The 16,102-nt window shown below is 39.4% G+C and overlaps 1 protein-coding gene across 1 annotated transcript; it reads right to left on the bottom strand.

Annotated features, from left to right (window-relative positions):
- Positions 1 to 2,630: 2,630 nt before the first annotated feature.
- LOC131776054 (tetratricopeptide repeat protein 28-like) lies at positions 2,631 to 15,517 on the bottom strand. The gene is made up of 9 exons (XM_066162348.1): positions 15,455 to 15,517; positions 15,229 to 15,340; positions 14,781 to 14,952; positions 14,295 to 14,357; positions 7,783 to 7,939; positions 6,270 to 6,564; positions 5,631 to 5,897; positions 2,952 to 5,510; positions 2,631 to 2,653 (listed from the first exon to the last, which is right to left on the bottom strand). Exons 1-9 carry the CDS (start codon positions 15,515 to 15,517, stop codon positions 2,631 to 2,633), a joined length of 3,711 nt encoding a protein of 1,236 aa, XP_066018445.1.
- Between the last annotated feature and the right edge of the window lie 585 nt (positions 15,518 to 16,102).

Here is a 16,102-nt window from a genome sequence, read left to right as displayed (position 1 = left end):
AGTAAATAAAGACTAATGAACGCATGTATTCCCCTCCTATATATTCTCAGTCTGCACTGATTCTTTTACCGGAGAAGTTCGACTTACGTATTTTAAATTCAACTTGTTTAGGCTATTAAGAAAAGGGGCTTAATTGTCATGTTCCAATTGTCGTGTTCGCTTGTATCATATTCCGACGCAAAGTGCGATGTATCAGCGAAGTATCCAGGTGGAAATGAATTTTTTACTTTGTTTTCCTGTTAGAAAGATGTAAAATCTCACCTGGGACAGCTGAAGGTGCCTCAGACATGTGTTCGGTCAGAAAAGGAACTTATTTTGGCCAGAGGATTATTCAATCAGGACGACGCTGATGAAACCGTTTGTCCAAAGCATCGCGCAGCGCTAGGTACTCGGTGGAGACAAAATCTGAAATGTCACCATGAAATTGACTGAATAAACATCAAGTTCATGGCAAAAATTGCATATATTAACGTCAACGGTCACGTACTTCAGAGGGCTGTGATCACGCATCTCTTATAGAGCCCCAAAATTTTTTTGCCTACAAACATAGTGTTATAATAGGTAATTTCTATGATCATATGTTTGTCGATACACAATCTTGCCCGTTAGAGATATTTAGATTTTAAAATCCCTACTTTTTTATCTTTTTGAATAGTTCCGGTTAATGGTTACCTATTCTAAATCAGCAAAAACGAAAGCAAATTACCCCAGTTTTAGGAATTAATTTTGTTAAGGTTCAGACAACTATTGGACAAAATAAGATTAAAATCCATCGCATTCTATTAGCGTGAGAGATATTTGTAGGAAGTGCAATTTTCGAGCTAATTTCAGCCTCTTAGCCCAGGGATTTGATGTGAGGGCTCTAATACCCCAAGGAAAATTAACTGGGAGTCCGAACTACAGTCTGTACTCAGGATTCTCGAATAACTTAATGATCCCAATAAACTGTGAAAGTTTGAAAGCAATCGGTGAGATGGCATGTATCACGCCTGCCCGGTCCTCTCTTGGAAAGACTCTCAAATATATTTTGAGCTCTAAATTGTCGTGGAGAGGTTCTGAAATTATCAGTGATTTATTCTGGGTAGTTGTGTAACGGTTTCTGGCAATTTTCTTGAGAAATTTTGTTTGTAACTAAAAAACCATCAATGGTATCTCGCGTTCCTTCACATGGAGGGCCTAAAGCCACGGATCAGACTAAAAATTTCAAGCTGTGGAATGACAGGAGGATAGTCCTAGCATCAGAGATCTAACCAATAGCCGATTTGAAGAGATTTTTCTACATCAAAGCACAGGGTGCATATCACAAGAGGCAAGTGACCAGTTAAAACTTGAAGTATTGATGAGCCTGCCTAACACTTCTCGCTTCTGCAAGCGATTTTATACTTCTGTCTTCATAGATTAGTTCAGACCAGGATACATTTTGATGATTTTTTTTCCAATGTAATTTTGAATGGGGTGCCATTTACCCATCAGTATTTTCTTGCGGTTAGATAAAGCCGGGTGATATATTGCATTACAAAAGACAATGTTTTCTTCTGTGTCCTGTTTCCTTTGTTTTTTAAGTGACCCTTCTCTATTGGAGCAGACAACTTCAGACATGTATTTCCCCAGAATTTCGTCAGGTCTCCTCTTTCCCTTCTTTTTTCGTATTTTTAAGCTCTGTACGTTTTTTATTAAATGTGGAGCGCGTCAGATTTGTTTTGTTTTTTCTTCTTTTGCGAGTCCTTTCTTTAAGCCAAGTAAATAGTCTTCACGGGCCGGCACGACTCCTGCCAGGAGAATTTCTCCGCACTTGCCCGTATGTTAACAAAAACAGAACTGTGGTTGGCAAGGATTCTTTTTGAGATGCTTCATCAAAATCATTCCTCAAATATTTAAGATTCTGACCACTTTCAGACGAGATATTCAATGTGAAAGTTTATTTAGGAAGAGTCACCCAATCTTGTAGTCTACACATCCTACTACAATCTTCAATGTACTGCAAGTATTCACTGAAACTGAAGGGTTATACAAAAATAGGCTGTGCTACGCCAAATACGAAAAACCACTAAAAAACCACTCTTTAGAAGTGGCCAAAAAATATGTGGAAACGTATTCCTCATCTAATGCAGCAGCACTATACCCCGAGGAAAGGGTAACTAAAATAAACCTAGTTACACGACTAATCAATCATTCAATGAAAGCAGTGATATTTTACAGAGAGTTGTAAAACAAAATTACATTAAATAAAAAAAAAGGAAAAAAAAAGAAAGTAGTCAAACCTAAGACTGACCGACGTAGAATGACTTAATTTTCCCGCGAAACGCTTAAATAATCCGAAACTACCGTGTTGCCATGCGAACCTCTTCAACGTGCCGTCAGAATATTTATTTCTGACTAATTCATGTTTTGTCAATTAAATCTTACAAAAGCCTTCAAAGAATTGAAACCAGATTTCAGTGGTTCGTTTTACACCTAACTACTTTACTGATTTCGCTTTATTTAAAAGCCTTACGTACCCTAATTTGGGATAGCTCTTTTTTTTTCAACGTCAATGAAATAACGGATAGAGTATTTTCTCTACTTGTTTCTATTTAATTTATCCATCTAAAAGTCTTTTAGCTCTGTTTCCTTCAAGTAACTTTCATTATTTACTCTGTCGGGGTCTGTTTTCCTGTAAAAAAACGAAAAACAACAATTTATTATTAACTCGATTAATATTTAGGATATAAAGCAAATACAATTATACCAAGCACAATATGTAAAATGTATATGGGTAACACTTGTATCTGATTGGCAGAGAGCGTCTATAGTAACTTTTCGAAAAAAAAAATATATATATATATTTATATTAGACTAGCCTTGATGTTCAAGGTAACAAAGGATCCCCGCCGACAGTCAGCGACCAGTAAGTCATAATCACATCTAACTTAACTTTAATTTATGAAATACCTGTTCTCACCGAGTCTTACCTCTGTTTGTGAACTCGAGCCTAACATCATCTCCAATCAGCGTAAACGAAGCCCACTCACACACATTGGTCAAGCCGTTTTTTCTCATCCACTTCATGGCTTGATGAAGGGATTCACTGGCACTTTCTCCTTCAACAAGGTGTTCGTAGAACCGACTCATCAGCTTCTCTGTTGCTGAGTCTGAAATGGCCCATAGCGCAACCAACACCGAGCGAGCACCGGATCCTAAGAACGCACGGGCAATTCCTATAACTCCCTCGGCTTTTATCTCTCCACTTCCACTGTGACAGCAGCTAAGTACCACCAGTTTGGCTCTGACTTTCACTCGTGAGACATCAGCCATCGTCAACATGTAAGCCTCCTTTGGTAGGATAGCGTTTCGACTGTTGACGGAAGGAATGGGGGAGAGGGCAATTTCTCCCCTTTCGGCGCTACCATGGGCAGCAAAATGTATTAGGCTCACTGAACTTATCCGCTCCATTACTGCCTGCTTCGTTGCTTCCTCTTCAACCAGGGGGGGAATGCCCACCAGTCGCCCGACCATCTCCGCTTCCTTTCTTGCACCTGGCAATGGCAGCAGCCCATCAACCTTGGGATTGCCTATTATCAAGGCACCAGTGTTGCTGTGATAGTCTTCTGGACTATCTCGAATGGTCTTGAGTGTCGTCAAAGAAGGAATGACACGGATCCTATGAGTCTCTGACAGGTATTCGGCTCCCTCCTTTTCACTCAGGGAAGCAAAGGGAACTTTGTACAAATTGCGGTCAGGAACAATAATCACTTCAGGCTCCTCAAACAAATGATAAACGGGGGCAATAAACAATTTGTAACACAAATATAGACTTGAAATGACTTTCTCGTCCTCACTCTCCTCCAGGAGTCGCAATCTTGCTGAGCTCTTTTGTTCGGGGGAGAGAGGTTGCAATTCAACCATATTTAAAGACCGATCTTCACAATCTTCAATGGGCAAAATACCGAGACTCCGGAAATTATCAGCCAAAAATTCACTCAGAGGCAAGTCTTTGGGCAACCCAGCTTGAGCTAGAATCTCTTCTAGTGATATTCCTTTATAGTGAAGGACTCCACCTGTTTTCAAGATCCACAAATGCAGATGATTGTGAAAATAAGAAATGTACAGACAAGTACAGTTGTTTTTCTCTCTAAAAATGTTTTCAATGCCAAACCAAGATTGGGGATTAGCAGAGATGTGCGTTTCAACCGAGTACTTCTCTGCCATCAAGTCTGATAGGCCTCTAGCTCGACCCAACTCCTCGACATAAAGAGCATCACGAGTTTTTCCAGTATCACAAAGCAGAGTGCAAAGCAGCTTGTAGGGAAATATTCCTGAGAACTCCAGAAATGATGTTTTGAACTGATCATTGGCGCCCAAGAAAGATCTGAGCTCCTCATACTTTTCAATGCAAAGTTGAAGACACGAGAGGGAGTCTTTGACTTTATTTTGAAAAAGATACAACATAGCGTATTCTTGAAGAATTTGGAACGCTTTTCTTCTATCTCCAATATCTCTGGATATGGATAAAGCTTTCTCCAAGCATATTTCCGAAGCTTCAAAATCTCCAACAGTTCTGGACAAAATTCCAAGATTTGCAAGATCTGCTGCCTCCCCTTGCTTATCACCGATTTCAGTTCTGATATTAAGCGCTTTTTGGTGATACTCTTTAGCCTTGTCGTATTGCCCGAGCGAATGAAACACAGCACCTAGGTTTCCGTAACATGATGCCTCTTTTTCTCTGTTACCAATCTCAGTTGTAATGACAAGCACTTTTTGGAAATACTCTTTAGCCTTGTCGTATTGCCCGAGCGACTCAAACACAGTACCTAGGTTTCCGTAATGAGCCGCTTCTCCTTTTCTGTCGCCAATCTCAGTTCTGATGAGAAGTGCTTTTTTATGATACTCTTCAGCCTTGTCGTATTGCCCGAGCGAATGAAACACAGTACCTAGGTTTCCGTAGTCAGCTGCTTCTCCTTTTCTGTCGCCAATCTCAGTTTTGATAACAAGCGCTTTTTGGAGATACTCTTTAGCCTTTACGTATTGCCCGAGCGACGTAAACACAGCACCTAGGTTTCCGTAGTCAGCTGCTTCTCCTCTTCTGTCGCCAATCTCAATTCTGATGACAAGCGCTTTTTGGAGATACTCTTTAGCCTTGTCGTATTGCCCGAGCGAATTAAACACAAAACCTAGGTTTCCGTAGTCAGCTGCTTCTCCACTTCTGTCGCCAATCTCAGTTCTGATGACAAGCGCTTTTTGAATATACTCTTTAGCCTTGTCGTATTGCCCGAGCGAATGAAACACAGTACCTAGGTTTCCGTAGTCAGCTGCTTCTCCACTTCTGTCGCCAATCTCAGTTCTGATGACAAGCGCTTTTTGGAGATACTCTTTAGCCTTGTCGTATTGCCCGAGCGAATGAAACACAGTACCTAGGTTTCCGTAGCATGATGCCTCTCCTTTTCTGTCGCCAATCTCAGTTTTGATGACGAGCGCTTTTTGATGATACTCTTTAGCCTTCTCGTATTGCCCGAGTGACATAAACACAGTACCTAGGTTTCCGTAGTCAGCTGCTTCTCTTTTTCTGTCGCCAATCTCAGTACTGATGACAAGCGCTTTTTGGAGATACTCTTTAGCCATGTCGTATTGCCCGAGCGACTTAAACACAGTACCTAGGTTTCCGTAGCATGATGCCTCTCCTTTTCTGTTGCCAATCTCAGTTGTGATGACAAGCGCTTTTTGAAGATACTCTTTAGCCTTGTCGCATTGCCCGAGCGAATGAAACACATTACCTAGGTTTCCGTAGCATGATGCCTCTCCTTTTCTGTCGCCAATCTCAGTTCTGATGACAAGCGCTTTTTGGAGATACTCTTTAGCCTTGTCGTATTGCCCGAGCGAATGAAACACAGTACCTAGGTTTCCGTAGTCAGCTGCTGCTCCTCCTCTGTCGCCAATCTCAGTTCTGATGACAAGCGCTTTTTGATAATACTCTTTAGCCTTGTCGTATTGCCCGAGCGAATGAAACACAGTACCTAGGTTTCTGTAGTCAGCTGCTACTCCTCCTCTGTCGCCAATCTCAGTTCTGATGACAAGCGCTTTTTGAATATACTCTTTAGCCTTGTCGTATTGCCCGAGCGAATGAAACACAGTACCTAGGTTTCCGTAGTCAGCTGCTTCTCCTTCTCTGTCGCAAATCTCAGTTCTGATGAGAAGCGCTTTTTGAAGATACTCTTTAGCCTTGTCGTATTGCCCGAGCGACCAAAACACAGTACCTAGGTTTCCGTAACATGATGCCTCTCCTTTTCTGTCACCTGTCTCGCTGAGTAAGACAAGCAGTTTCATGCCGTATCTTTCCGCACTGATGTAGTCAGAGATACTACGATAAGCGCCGAAAAGAGCAGTATAAATGGCCGTGTATATTAGTGAAATGAATTGGTCTTTGCTGTTTTGATCGGTGCTATTTAGCAAAATCAAACATTCGTTCAATATCTCAATGGCTTTCTGAATGCGATCTGAGTTGAACAGGAACAGGGCAACTGCTAAGGCGATGTGCCAGAAAGCTATCATGGCTTCCGTCTGCTGTTTGGTTTCCCTTGCCATCCTCTCCTGTTATTAGGGAAACATCACTTTTAGTAACAGAAGTTAACCAAATGATTCGCTAATCTAGATTCATAATGAGTCAATACAAACAGGAACCCACATGTGAAGTTACAAAAACGGGCTGAGTCGATTACAATTGGAAACTTCTTGTAACGAGCTGATCGTGCGTCGGGGGCTCACGCCATCAATTGGGGGCTTTTTAAAGGTCGCGGGTTTCTTAAAAAAAAAAAAAACATGAAAGGATTGGTGAGCCTTTTACTACAACGTTCTGGGAACATTTTAAAATGTTCTTCTAGCAGTTTATCACCTAGTAATGAGCTTACTTATCTGCAGTATTTGGCTGAAAACATAGGATTGATTTTAGTTTTGATCACGTGATTATGGAAACCATCAGTTTGCTTAACAACCGTAGCTAATGAGGTTGAAATATATTGTATAAAACCATAAAGGTTTGAAGAAAGCACTTTTACAGCAGAGATATAAAGCATCCGTTCAGCGGAAAAGCACGTTTATACTATGAATGCAATTGCAGTGAATATAAGTAAGTTTCAGTTTTTCTAAGAAAATTATAACATCTCTCTTCGTGAGCGCGCGGCGTCATGACTTATCGAGACTCTGGCGCTTTAACAGACAAAGAAACAAATTACGGCGTTTAGAAAAATATGTACCGTAGAACCCGCCGCTAGTTATCCAAAGATTTAAGTGAAGGGTATCTCGACCATGACACGCTTGTGTACAAGTCGAATCTACCGCGATCTCTGAATCGTTCGTTGGACTCTCATAACACAAAGTCAAATTAATAGCTAATGCAGATCAAAGCCACCGGAAAACCGCGGAATGAACCACTGCGGATTTCCTTCAGCGAGGAACAGTCCACGACATAAATAGAGCCGGGTCTGATTTGTATTTTATAATCATCAATTTCTCAAATTGAACGATACTCAATAACCTTAGTTAACGAGGATAAATTATACGGTATAAAGCCACAGAGATTTGAAAACGAGTTTAGTAGAGTAGAACGAGTTTATTTAACTGTGGTGGCGACGCAATAGCACCATTAATAGCTTTAACGAAGGACTAATGCTCGAAGAGAGACAAATACATATTGCAAACGCAAGGATCGAAAAAGCAGTTACTGGGCTTCGCCATAAGAGCCTCACCTCTCTACGGTTACTAAAGCTGATGAAAAGCGAGTGACTAGAAAAGATTTTCAATCGCACTTACCAAGATGTTGACAATGTGGCTGACGCTTTGAAAATGAAACAACAAAAATAACGAATTACATTCGGGGTTTTTCTCAACTTTCCGAACTTCCGCTCTCTCAGTGTTTTGGGTATCCAGATCATTCGTGTTTGAGGTTATTCCCTTCCCCCCCTCTGGGCTAATTGAAATAAAATGGAAAAGTTTTAATTGTATAATTTTTTTTGTGCGCTCCAATGCCTATCTATCGCGTCCTATTTTGGTCGAAATTTTCAGGAGATAGTGATCATATAATAAAATGCTTATTGATATGAGTTTGGTTTGGCTCTCGTTCATGAAGCAAGGACCTCGCTGCGCTCGGTCCGTAGGTCGTGACCCCGAGCCACATATTAGTTCCTGTCCGACCCTACCACTCGAGCAATGAGTACACAGTATTTCGGTTTTGTACGTCACACTGTTATCACTAATGATGTAATTGAACGTGAAAAATGAAAAGTTTTATTCTTTTTTACTCTTTTTTAATAGGGAACGTCAGGCTTAAGTGTTGACCTCTTTGAAAGTTTTGATTTTCATCACAAGATCGACCGCAGTACAACCTAAGTTTCTTTCTTTAAACGGTAAGCTATCTGTGCGTGACGATCGACTCCTTGTCTTCGTGAACTTTTCACGAGTGTGATTTGCATGATCGAAGCCAAAAATGCTAAAAAAACTAAGTGACTGTATTTCGGTTTGGCACGTCACACCTTTATAACTAAGGATGAGAAAGGAAACATTTTACCCTGTTTATGATGGAAAACGTTAGGCTTCAGTGTTCATCCCTTTTGGAACCGTTGGATTTGCATCACGAGGTCGATCAGATCGAGAATACAAATAAAGCTTCCGTCTTTAAACGGTAAGCTATCTGTGCGTGAAAACTGACCCACTGTACTCATGAACTTTTCATTTTCTTGCGGGTGTGATTTGCATGATCGAAGACAAAAATAGTAACTTTATAATAAAAAAACGGACGAACTGGATCGGTAATTTGCTCGCAAATAACTACATCACCTGTCTTACCTTTGAAGGTATTTCATACAGTGACTGAAAAATGGCAACAAGCAAATGACATCAGAGAGAGAACTAAGCTTGACTTTCAGTGATAAACATTAGTGATAGTTAATAGTTTAACATATTTCTTTTGGGAAGAGGAGAGAGCTGGAGAAAATGGACCGGACCACGGTTAAGTTGTAGGATCCGCGCATCCGGAAGGCACTCTCTTGAAAACTACCAAAGGAATTTCGCGCTGCTTTAACCTTTTTGTTTCCTTTTTTCCTCTAACAGCTGCAAGAAACTTGCAACTAGAGGGCACTAACACCGAGCGATTATTTGAATGATAAAAGTTTTATATAGCTTGGGTTCTTCCCTGTCTTCGAAAAATAACAAACAATTGCAAGCTTGACAGGCTTGCTTCCCGTTTAATTTAGTATTGATGTCAACATTACCTGATTTCTCCAAATTCGGGGAAACTTCATGTTCCAAGGCTACAAGGTCAAAGCCAAACAAGTCGCATTTGAGAATTATGAGCTCGCTGTAGTAGAAGGAGGGTCTCAATGGGGTGATGGCTTTTACTGCTGAAGGTTCCAACTCAAGCGAATGAATTTTGGTTTCGTACGTCACACTTTTATAACCAATGATGTAATTGAACATGTAAAAATAACTTATTTCTTAGACTCCCCAGCGTTAAGGGGAACTGGAGGAAACAAAGAACGGCATATCATGCTGTAAATGACTTTAATTTACTTAGCCAGGTAATAAGAGAATCTGCTAATATTAATACATTCAAGCGACATGTTTTTAACTTCTAAATATAATTTTTAATTATAATTCCTTTTTTTTTCTTTCAATTTTATGAATATATTTTAGTCTTAATTTTCGAGGTCCTTTTCGAAAACCACTTTTGGTGAAAAAGTTTCCTAAATAAAGATTATTATTATTATGGTAGGCGGTTTATCCACGAAGGAAGCCAGTTTTTGAGTTCGGTAACTATATTTGCAAGTCGGAAGAGTTTGTTATATTCACAACAGCGTCTGTCAACATTCACTTTCTCGGAAAGACAACCACGTTATGGGCTTCAGTGCACGCTTTTTGTTGAATGAAGTCCAGTGATTGGCCAGTATTTCAACCGCAATTTCTTGGAAAAAGGCCTCAGCTGGCTGCAATATATCTCATAACGCTGATTGGCTGGTATTTCATCAGGTTTTCTTGGATAAAGGCAATCACTATTTTGGTTAATAAGCTTGACTAAAGTCCTTTGATTGGCTGGTATTTTAATCAGCTTTCCTCGAAAAAGAAATTTACTAGAGAGGGTTGAGTGCTTGATCATTATTAAACTAATTCCAGTGAGTCATCCTCTTAGTGATTATCTAGTAAATAATCATCACTGAAGTTCCTCTGCATTCCTCTGGAATATATAACCTCATAAATCAATTCACGAATATCCCAGCATTCAACTAATGATTCATGAAAAGCCTGGATCAGGCTCACCGTCAGCGAACGAAAAAGACAAATAGACCGAGCGAAAACAACCGCGAAAGTTAATAAAAGACAACAAGTTTACCTCTTTTAGGCTGCCGCTTTTCGCTCTGGTCTGATTTCGCGATAATTTCTACTGAAAGAGTCTCACACAGACTAGATGAAGGAAAAATCGAGATTTGATCTTCTTGGGAAGTGAAAGTAACGTCACATCTTTTAATATTTTCATGAAAACAGGTATGCCAACGAGCAAATGAGAGCCATTACACATAACATTATTCACGAGCACGAACACAGGGTTGGTATGGGCGTATCTGTGCTATAAAGGTGATTTCTTCTTGATCAATGTTTGAATTCTTTTCGAATTTTTTAACATTTTCAATGTTTGAAAACTTTTTTTCCGTGGCGGTACTAAGGCTCTGGAATAAACTACTACTCCAGATCAGGCTTTCTTCAGTTTTTAAGGCTAATCTCAAGACTTATCTTTTTAAGCGTGCATTTGATTTGTAGTTTTTACTTGTGGTTATAGTGTATTTAATTCTTAGGATTTTAATTTTTACGGTTTTTAGAGTATTGTAAAGCGCCATGGACAATTAATGGAGGATGGCGCTATATAAATGTATTGAATTTTAATTTTTAATTTTAACTAATTGCTATAGAGATATTACTCAACGTGGCTATGTCTCTCACATTAAGTCTCCCAGATTCTCCCCAGGATTAATAAATATTACTGAATAATAGAAAAAATTCGACAGTTTGATTTTCCATCAGAAGTACTTCCTTTGAAGATGCCGATGAAGGTTCAACGAGTTTCAAATGTACTAACAAACGCATCTCGCGTGAGTGTCATGAAACCAAAACCAAAGTAATCACAGCGGCCAATTAGAGCAAAGGAAAGATTTAGCGCCAAAACATGTAACCGTCTTCAAGCGCGGGAAAACAGGGCTGACTCAGGCGTGATTGGTTTTACTCTTAGATTTGATTGGATAAGTGAGGGGCACGAGCTTTCCAGACCAATCACGATGGGCGTTGAAGAAAACTTAATCGCATTGCATAATACCGAAATGAAAAGGTAACATAGTTAATTGAAGGATACATCACAGTAACTAAACCTACACATAATGGGCTCTTTCGGGTTCTGTTTGCAACATTGGGAAGAAATTATCCAAAGTTTTTACTTCACTTGATGCCTAATACAATTAAAGTGAGAAAAAAAATTAGCAGAGGATAACCGACCACATCGAGACATTTCTCATCACAGCAACTATTGACAAGACCTGTGATTTAGAGTACTTTTTGGATTGAGTGTCGTTAAACCAAAACCAACTTGAGTTTATCACAATAACTTTTCCTTTTAAGATATAATTCTAAAAAATTTCGACTTACCTTGGTGTCTGCAAGTCTTGCGGTGACAGTAGGATCTGCTAGAACTTCTGTACATCATGCAAAACAAACAAACACATGGATTGAGCTGTTTCCTTTTAACTGCAATTTATCAGATGGGATTTCTATAATTTCAAGATCCGTTTAAAGTTCTTTATATCCTCACCTTTGAGCGAATGTTTGTGACCCGATGAAGAATGAGCCTGAAAAGCAAAAAAAAAAAACCGTACACGCTCTAGCGAGCCGCGCCCTCTATCTTAATCCCCCCTTTCTATTGAATTAAACCCCCCTCCCAAATAAAATTTTCCCTGTCTAGAACTTCAAGTTTTTCATCAGCCCTTACTCCCTAGAAATAAGCCCCATGCTCCTTCCCCCCACCTCCCCTAAAGGAATTCCCATGTAGTAGTTTTACTGCGTATCGTTCGCCTGGAGTCCCTTTCACAGCCGCTTTGTTGAATATCATGCAACGCTTGGCGGAGCTATACGTGAGATCGCACAGAACGGCTGACCCCGCCTCAAAAAAAAAGGAGAAATGTGGCCTTCATCCTGTAGGCTATCCAAGTTTCAAGGTTTATGTCATTCATACAAAAACAGTTTTATAAAATCATGCAAATTTTGATTTCAGTAGGCACTTAGTTTAAAATTTGCTCTACGTGCTTCATGTTTTTCAACAACCACATCCTTTGATTTTGTCGAGATAATTCTAGTTTTGTCCGCTCGTGCAGAAAGGCCCCCTATATAACAAAATTTGTCAAAGACGTGTGAAAAAGGATGCATCTTCAGACTGAGACGACGCGCTACGTCATACCAGCCACAACATATTTTATTCACAAACAATTAACTTGAATCAAATCCATAACAATTTTTTTAAATCTAAAGTTACCGAGAGGAATTTTGATTTGTCATCAATGATTGCTCTCCAATCATTCTTTACAGCTTGTTGGAACATATTATCCCTCAAGAAGCTCTCTGATATTCTTTAAGTTATCCCTCCCCTCATTGGCAGTTAATGGCAGTCAATTATCTACAGGCTGCCCTTTATACTCTATAGGCAACAACGGATTTCTTCACCGTTCCCCCTGAAAACCATGAGACTCACCCCAAACTTCCAGTTTGAACTGAAACAAATTTCCATGCTGTTTATGAAGAATAGCAAAACATTTTAGACATCGTAGGAAGGTCAAAGGAATATTTTTCAATAGCCCAGTCTCACTTCCATGCTCATTTAGTCACGTGAGTTACTAAATCAGCGTTTAATTAAAAAAAAAAACAAACAGAGGTAAGACTCGGCGAGAACAGGTATTTCATAAATTAAAGTTAAATTAGATGTGAAGGTGGCTATGACTTACTGGTTGCTGACTGTCGGCGGGGATCCTTTGTTACCTGGAACATCTAGGCTAGTTTAATATATATCTATATATCTATATATATATATTTTTCTTTTCGAAAAGTTACTATAGACGCTCTCTGGTGTAAAATATAGAATCGCAAAAGTGCCTCTCTGCCAATCAGATACAAGTGTTAGCCATACACATTTTACATATTGAGCTTGGTCCAAGTGTATTTGCTTTATATCCTAAATATTAATCGAGTTAATAATAAATTGTTGTTCTTCGCTTTTTTACAGGAAACCAGACCCCGACAGAGTAAATAATGAGAATTACTTGAAGGGAACAGAGCTAAAAGACTTTTAAATGGATAAATTAAATAGAAACAAGTAGAAAATACTCTATCCGTTATTTCTTTGAAATTAAAAAAAAAGAGCCATCCCAAATTAGGGTACGGAACTCTTTTAAATAAAGCGAAACCAGTAAAGGTATAAAACGAACCACTAAAATCTGGTTCGATTTTTTTTTAAAGGCTTTTGTAAGATTTAGTTGACAAAACCTTAAATATTTGAGGAATGATTTTGATGAAGCATCTCAAAGAATCCTTGCCAACCACAGTTCTGGTTTTGTTAACATATGGGTAAGTGCGGAGAAATTCTCCTGGTAGGAGTCGTGCCGGCCAGTGAACACTATTCACTTGGCTTAAAGAAAGGATTCGCAAAAGGAGAAGCGTTACGTATCCTAAAAACAAATCCGACGCGCTCCACATTTAATAAAAAACATACAGAGCTTAAAAATACGATAAAGAAGGGAGAGAGGATACCTGACGAAGTTCTGGAGAAGTACATGTCTGGATGAAGAGTTTTTCTTACCGTTAGTGCTGATAGTGCTGTCAAAAAAATGAAGGGTTTTTGTCGGTCTTCTCATTATCGGTCTATTTAGGAGCATAAACGCCTAAAGTTGTTTTTCTCACCCGTAAGCTAGTGCTTCCAAAAGTTATTTATGAGATAAAGATTAACTGACAATTACATGTAAAATTCATTTTGCAGTTAAATTTCTGTATGTTTTAGAATTTCCAAACTCGGACTTAAAAAGTCTACTTCAACTTGACCGTCTGCGCCCTTTTTGACAGCGACAGATACGTGCCACGCCTTGCCCTTTTTCCCGAACCATTCTCTCTGTGTTTCTCGGTAACCAACTGGGAGGAACTTCATGGCCCAGTCCATGATTATGAGCACTTGGTTATTGGCCAGGTTCTCAACAACAGCAGTTTTAGCGGCGTCTTGATGGGCTGCCCTGAGGATGTGCGCTCACCACTCGTTGATATCAGTGATTGCGTTGTCTACGTCATACTGTAGTTCTTCCAGCTGGTCTTTACTGTCAAATGGACGCATAAAGATATGCTATTTCTTTTTCTGAAAATTCACGGAAAGTGGGTTTTTTTGGATGGGCGGAATTCCTTTAATTGGTGGACAAGTTGGTAAAATTTTCAAATAAAACTATTTCTGGAAAATTCATTTTTGGGGTTTCAGTTAAGACGCATTGTAAACCCTGAGCTGCTCAATAGGACCGTCACATGCTTCAAGTTGTCAACAGTCAGAAGAAAAATATTTGACAATCTATGAGATTTTGAAACGAAGATGAGAAATGTCACAGCTTTTCTACACGACTAGGGCATATCACAATTTTTCTTATTCAGTCAACTCTAACTATGGTTGACTGCGATACACTCTCCATACGATGAGGAAACGAAGGTTGTAATCGGCAACTAAATGCTTACAGCTCTGAGTCCATGATCACCTGAATATGACTTCTTGCGAGTTAAATACCAACTGGAGGTCTGATATTGCATTCTTTAAATCCTCACATTGTTCACAAATAACCATATGCTGATGCTCACAGCTTCCGCGAAACTCTGGTTCGGGAGAACTCAGAGCATATTGCCTGCAACGGTCAGGACAAGGACTCTCCACTGACAGGTGGATTTTGTAATCGGTCTTTAGTTACTGTCTTGAAACTTTCAAGCGGCGTTTGATGTCTCCCACACCTTCCTCGCTTAGACCTTATATATACTTACATATACATATTAAAAAAGGAAAAACTTAGAAAGGTTTTCCATGTAATTTCCAGGTGCATTATAGTGATATAGGAACTATCACGTATAGGTATATAAAGCGAAAATAAACCTTCTTCTAGTAATTCGTTCACATTACTTTCGCACAACTAGTTTGTTTAAAATTTTCCTCACCAAGTGAGCACAATATTTCGGCTGTTTCCACCAATGTTGTGAAAGCGCACACACCATCTGTTTGAATGCTATCAAGTCCTGTGAGAGATTTCTTTTTACAAGCAGCGCAAACCTTTGAAGGAAAGAAACGTTACCAGCCAAGTTAGACGGTATGTTCTCTCGATATGCTTCATTCTCATTTTCATAGAGGGTTCACACAAGTAGGATTATGGCTTAAGTTTCTTACCTCAATAGACTGTTCTTGGAGTGATGAGAAACTAGCTCCAGGCTCACTGACTGGTGTAGGCATATGAACGGGGGAAGCCTGATTCTCAGTTGTCGAGGGAACTTCAAGAAGAGCAGGATCATGTTCACTGCAGCATAGTCGGCAAATACCTACGATAGTTAATAACATATCATCATGAGGGTATATTATCTGAATTCAAAACGCTTATCGTATATTTCGCTTTTGTAATATGTCTAGGGTTCAAATAAAATCGCTAAAAAGAGATGGAGAGGGAAAGTATATTTCTTATGTGACAGGGGAAGTCTCGAGGACTGTTATTGAAAAAACAAAATCCGGTGGCTCTTCAGGCGGTAGTGTTGTTTGTATGAATGACTAACTTTGTTTTTATGAAAAGAATAGACCTCTCCCCTTTTTCGAGTTTTGTTTGCTTTTGTTTCCTTTTTCTATTTAATAATAGATCTTAGGCGAAACTTTGCAAAAGGCATGTAGAGTCACGGTTCCTCGCGCATCTTTGCCCTCTTGTGACTGGCCAGTCTACAAGTTTCGTTTGTCCGTGTCCAATACCTTTTTTGCCCCATTTCAAAATTTACTATTGGGCAACTTTTCCGTCACAAAAAATATTCAGATTCAGATAGAATAATCCTTCTC

The sequence above is a fragment of the Pocillopora verrucosa genome, chromosome 2, assembly GCF_036669915.1.
Source record: "Pocillopora verrucosa isolate sample1 chromosome 2, ASM3666991v2, whole genome shotgun sequence".
Taxonomy (NCBI): domain Eukaryota; kingdom Metazoa; phylum Cnidaria; class Anthozoa; order Scleractinia; family Pocilloporidae; genus Pocillopora; species Pocillopora verrucosa.
The sequence above is the reverse complement of the archived record's forward strand: the minus strand, read 5'-3'. Positions and strand labels throughout refer to the sequence as shown.

Excerpts from the sequence above, each read along its gene's own strand:
- LOC131776054 (XM_066162348.1), bottom strand. The coding sequence starts at position 15,517 with ATGCCTACACCAGTCAGTGAGCCTGGAGCTAGTTTCTCATCACTCCAA. Across the intron at positions 15,341-15,454 it reads TCCAAGAACAGTCTATTGAG|GTTTGCGCTGCTTGTAAAAA; the intron begins GTAAGAAACTTA and ends TTTCCTTCAAAG. Across the intron at positions 6,565-7,782 it reads GCCACATTGTCAACATCTTG|GAGAGGATGGCAAGGGAAAC; the intron begins GTAAGTGCGATT and ends CCCTAATAACAG.